Source organism: Astatotilapia calliptera, chromosome 19 (genome assembly GCF_900246225.1).
Source record: "Astatotilapia calliptera chromosome 19, fAstCal1.2, whole genome shotgun sequence".
Taxonomy (NCBI): domain Eukaryota; kingdom Metazoa; phylum Chordata; class Actinopteri; order Cichliformes; family Cichlidae; genus Astatotilapia; species Astatotilapia calliptera.
In genome coordinates, this window is record NC_039320.1 from 15,335,567 (window position 1) to 15,341,566 (window position 6,000).

The window sequence follows — 6,000 nt, forward strand, 5'->3', positions numbered from 1 at the left end:
TCTGGTACAAACAAGACAAACACAGAGCTCTAAAGTTCCTTGGATACCTAAATGTAAACTCCCCAAACCCTGAGGATGATGTGAAAGGGAAAATCAGCTTTAATGGAGATGCCAGAAAACATTCAAACCTGACCATTTCTAATGTTTCAGTGACTGACAGTGCTGTGTATTTCTGTGCTGCCAGCACGGTACTACAGATTCCACTAAAGTCAATACAAAAACCTCTCTTAATGTCTCTGCAGAGAGATTAATATCTGAACACCTGCAGCCAGTATGCAACTAAATCTAGCCTTGGAAAAAAGTTACTAAAGGTTTCAAGCTAATGTTCATCCCCTTTGAAGTCACATTGGTGGCTCATTTCAAATATTAGTTGCAAGAATAACTGGAAGAATTAGAGCATTAATTTTGATCTATGATTAAAGCCAAACACATAATTCTATTTCCTGAAATCAAGCCGTAATCATTTTTCTAACATGTTGAAACAACCATCATCTTCCATTAATCCGTTCTGTTGTACTTATCCTATTCCGGGTCACAGGATGAGAGGTGGGGCACACACTGGACAGGTTGTTATGCTTTGGAAGGGCTAACATAGAGACACAGAAACATCATGGACTGCAGGGGGATGTCAAGTACCACAAATACAACTGTCAGTGGTGAAACCGAAGATAACAGGATCACAGAGCTCCCCACAAAGCAGTGACACGCCCACCTGAAACTCTTGATATCAACATAAATTCAAACTGTCATTTATTCATGTGTTCCTATCGTCTACAACATGGACATTTTCATATATGGTCACCTCACCTTTTTGATATTTCTGCTTTGGATCAAAGGTGAGTTGAGTAAAATCTCATTTATGGCGTTTCTTATTTTAGAGATGGCAGAAACAAGCGATTATGGTTTAAAGTTTTATACTTAAAAATGTTCATTATTAACCGAATTGTTCTACACACACAGGTCTAACTGATGCCAAGGATGTCAAACAAACTCCCATGCTGTGGGAACAACAGGGTAATAATGCAACAATGGACTGCAGCCATACCAAGGATGCTAACTATATCCAGATGTACTGGTACAGACAGCTGCCAGGAGAAAATATGGAACTGATTGTGTTCACAACAACAGCCAAAAAATACGATCACGACTTTGGAAAATTCAGCAAAGAGAAATACTCAGCCACAAAGACTGAGGTTCATGATGGGACATTTACAGTGAAGAACCTGGAGCCAAAGGACAGCGGCTGGTATTTCTGTGCCGTCAGTGAGCACAGTGATACAGACTCATGTGAAAGCTGAACAAAAACCTCACTGAATGGTTGGCACAAGTGTTGCAATTATTCCCTGTACTGTAGGGGGACCTCAAGTACAACTACAGATCAGAGGATCATATGAAGGTCTTCAACTTCCCAACTACCATCTCACACACACTAACAGAGACTCTGGTCTCTTAAGTTTAAGATCCCCAGAACACAATAAAATAAAAATGTTCTTCACTGGAAGTTTTGATCTTTACTACTCACTTACAGTCAAACTACTGAATGCATGCTTATTATTCCATCTTCATTCAAAGGAAGCTTGATAGTTTTTAACCTGCTCAGATTTAAAAAACTGCCATGTGAGGGAATGAGGTATGTTCTTTTCACGTCTCTAAATCTCCTGCAAAAATATGAAGGAGGCCTCATGAGGACAAATGTTCAGCAACAAAGAGTGACATTCAAACTGGATCTCTGACAGTGGAGAAGGTGCTGGACGAAGAGAACAGTGCATTTCTGTGCTGTAAGTCAACACAGTCAAACAAGTGATTTAGACACTTGAAATAATCCTGCACTGCTGGTGTCAGGAAGCAGAAGATAATCTCACACACAGGGAACTTTAGACTCATTATTTTTAATGCCACTTAGAGACTGTGGCTGCTTTTCAGCTTTACTATTACGGTATAGTTGTTAAGATAGACTACTACTAGTGTTGCAACTGTAACTGAAAAGACTGTCTCTTAAAGCAGGCTTGTATTTCTCTGCGGTGCGTCATGGGCTGCAGTGCCATGACTAACTGCAATAATGTTCAAAGAAATCTCTGTAAATCAAAAAACAAATCCATGGACTAAACCATTATTTTTTTTTATCATAAAGCTGCATATATGAACCTTCCACATACATGACCACATGAAAAACCATTCATAGAAGATTATAAACTCACATTCGCAGGGTGATTAAGTCATTCAGTAGATACAAACAAAATGAATCAGTGAAATAAAGAAAGATAGATTTAGTTAGTTTTAAATGGCTGGTTACTGATATGACATACAGAACCACACACACACACACACACACACACACACACACACACACACACACACACACACACACACACACACACACACACACACACACACACTGAAATTACTACCAACCATTATGTTAAAAAAAGCAAAGTAAAACAAGCAAAACATATTTCACTCAAAGAGAGTCCCACTTCATAAAAATCTGTATTTGCTGATGACAAAGATGATATATTTCACACCCACAGGGGGAGACAAATGTCAGCAAATAAACTAATGTAACAAACATTTTGCATACGCCCAAATGCCACAGTATCTACATAGCATACTGATAAAGTGAAAGCTTTGGTTTCACATCTGTCATATTTTAACTGTGATGAACTCCACAGGACAGCAAAGGAGGGTCTATATTCAACATGATGTCCACAGTCTTCTTTATCTATTTCTTTCAGCTCATAGGGAAGTATGGTGAGTATACTAACATGAGAAAAATTCCCCTCATCTGGTAATTTCACCTTTTAAAAATCACATGTTTTTCTTTCCCCCCCCCCAACAGGAGTTTCTAGCACCTACACGGTCCAGCAAACACCTCCTTCCATCATTAAGAAAGTTGGTCAATCTGTATCCAGTGAGATCCACTGTTCACACAGTGTGTCGTCTTTTAATCGGATTCTCTGGTATAAACAAGACAAACACAGAGCTCTAAAGTTCCTCGGATACCTAAATGTAAACTCCCCAATCCCCGAGGATGATGTGAAAGGGAAAATCAGCTTTAATGGAGATGGCAGAAAACATTCAAACCTGACCATTTCTAATGTGTCAGTGACTGACAGTGCTGTGTATTTCTGTGCTGCCAGCACGGTACTACAGATTCCACTAAAGGCAATACAAAAACCTCTCTTAATGTCTCTGCAGAGAGATTAATATCTGAACACCTGCAGCCAGTATGCAACTAAATCTAGCCTTGGAAAAAAAATACTGAAAGCTTGAAGCTAATTTTCATCCCCTTTGAAATCACATTGGTGGCTCTTTTCAAATATTAATAGTTGCTTCAATCGCTGGAAGAATTAGAGCATTAATGTTAATCTATGAATAAAGCCAGACACATAATTTTTCTTCCTGCAATCAAGCCGTACCCATTTTTCTGTCAAGATTTTCACAGTCAGCCATATAAATGTTGAAACAACGATCATAAAAATGCAAAGCCTCTTGTAATCTGTCTTCTTTAGCCTTTATCTAGTATCATTAAAAGTGGTAATCAACAGTTGTACTTCATGAAACCATCTGAAACAGCATCGACATAATGGTTAAACGATCCCTCCTCATATTGTTTCATCCATTTGCTGTGTGTATCAGGTGTTTCCCAATGAACTTTTTCCATTAATCCGTTTTGTACTTATCCTATTCTGGGTCACAGGATGAGAGGTGGGGCACACACTGGACAGGTTGTTATGCTTTGGAAGGGCTAACATAGAGACACAGAGACATCATGGACTGCAGGGGGATGTCAAGTACCACAAATACAACTGTCAGTGGTGAAACCGAAGATAACAGGATCACAGAGCTCCCCACAAAGCAGTGACACGCCCACCTGAAACTCTTGATATCAACATAAATTCAAACTGTCATTTATTCATGTGTTCCTATCGTCTACAACATGGACATTTTCATATATGGTCACCTCACCTTTTTGATATTTCTGCTTTGGATCAAAGGTGAGTTGAGTAAAATCTCATTTATGGCGTTTCTTATTTTAGAGATGGCAGAAACAAGCGATTATGGTTTAAAGTTTTATACTTAAAAATGTTCATTATTAACCGAATTGTTCTACACACACAGGTCTAACTGATGCCAAGGATGTCAAACAAACTCCCATGCTGTGGGAACAACAGGGTAATAATGCAACAATGGACTGCAGCCATACCAAGGATGCTAACTATATCCAGATGTACTGGTACAGACAGCTGCCAGGAGAAAATATGGAACTGATTGTGTTCACAACAACAGCCAAAAAATACGATCACGACTTTGGAAAATTCAGCAAAGAGAAATACTCAGCCACAAAGACTGAGGTTCATGATGGGACATTTACAGTGAAGGACCTGGAGCCAAAAGACAGCGGCTGGTATTTCTGTGCCGTCAGTGAGCACAGTGATACAGACTCATGTGAAAGCTGAACAAAAACCTCACTGAATGGTTGGCACAAGTGTTGCAATTATTTCCTGTACTGTAGGGGGACCTCAAGTACAACTACACATCAGAGGATCATATGAAGGTCTTCAGCTTCTCAACTACCAGCTCTCTCACACACACACACACACACACACACACACACACACACACACACACACACACACACACACACACACACACACACACACTTGTTTCTTAAATTTAGGTTTGTCAGAGCACAATTATTGATCACAATTGGTCTGATCAAGCCCTCTTTAGCTCTGTTCTTAATTAGAGGTACTGTCCATTAAAATGGTCATCTGTACTCGTCACTCTGCTCACTTAAATTAACTTATGCCAACACATGGGGAAAACATGAAAAGTCCACATTCCCCCCAGGTACTCGTGCTTTCTCCCACAGTCCAAAGACATGCAATTAGCAGGGCTATGTTAACTGGGGGTTCTAAATTGCCCATAGGTGCGAATGTGACTATGAACGGTTATCTGTTTCTCTGTGTTAGTCCTGTGACAGACTGGTGACCTGTCCAGGGCATTTCTCTGAATCCAGACAGAATGATTGGCATCCACACACCCACCCATTCTTTTCCACTTATCCTACAACAAGATGTTGGATACCCCGTCTCTTAACATACTATCCGACCTTCTAACTTCATTTAAACAGCTAATCAGAGTGCTTAGGAACATAGATGAAAAATATAAATATTCTACTGGATAACCAAGGTTTTGGAGTGTAGTTCAGGTCAAGTATTACGGTACTTTGACTACTTCTACAGGTAGCAGCAGAACTTTAGTATAGTGACAGTTCAGGAAGAGAAGAGTGCATTATGGCACCACGTAATGAACTAACCCGTACAAGAATGATTTTTCTTTAGGCCAAACATTTCAAAAGTTAATATGGTGTGTTTTTATACCGTACATCACAGTTATTAAAATGACACAAATCTTTGTGGATACTAAAAAAAAAAAAAGTACCTTTTCAAAACAAGACTGTATATGGTGAAAAATGCAATACGGTGGAAAATGATATATGGCAACTACTTTGATGCATGTTTAAAATGTATGCATATGGCTCAAATATGTATAACTTTGACCCACTGGTGTTACTTGAGGTTTATGCATGAAACTTGGTGAAAAGAGTCAAACACTGTCGCAAATTTCAGAACCTTTTGCCATATTGTTCTACTGTTCAGGCCTCCACTGACAAAGAAAGAAGAGAAAATTGTAATAGAAAATTTAGAAACACTATTGGAGAGCTTACAAAGCTTTGCCATCAGCTTTCCAGCAGGTGCTGAAAAATAGCAATCTACTACACCAGGTGTTTCTGGGTTGTTGTTATTTTGAGTCCTGTCATTAGGTGGCAGTATGTCAACAGGTTGTGGCTGTTAAGAATACATTGCCCACCTAAAAGAAGTTGATTTCCAAAGGGGAGGGGTTAATTCAGATATGAGATATCAGTGTTACAGAAGCTACAGCTACAAAAGTAAAGAAGCAATAACGCAGGCAACATAAATCCATGAATCTGTGTGC

General features: G+C 39.2%; 2 gene segments (V, D, J or C); both read left to right on the forward strand.

Moving 5' to 3' along the window:
- Positions 1-699: 699 nt before the first annotated feature.
- LOC113012687 (T cell receptor beta variable 29-1-like) lies at positions 700-1,298 on the forward strand. The segment is given in 2 exon segments: positions 700-836; positions 961-1,298. Coding segments are annotated over 2 exon segments (396 nt in total).
- A 2,560-nt stretch (positions 1,299-3,858) lies between these two features.
- On the forward strand, positions 3,859-4,457 carry LOC113012688 (T cell receptor beta variable 29-1-like). The segment is given in 2 exon segments: positions 3,859-3,995; positions 4,120-4,457. Coding segments are annotated over 2 exon segments (396 nt in total).
- The last annotated feature ends 1,543 nt before the right edge of the window (positions 4,458-6,000 follow it).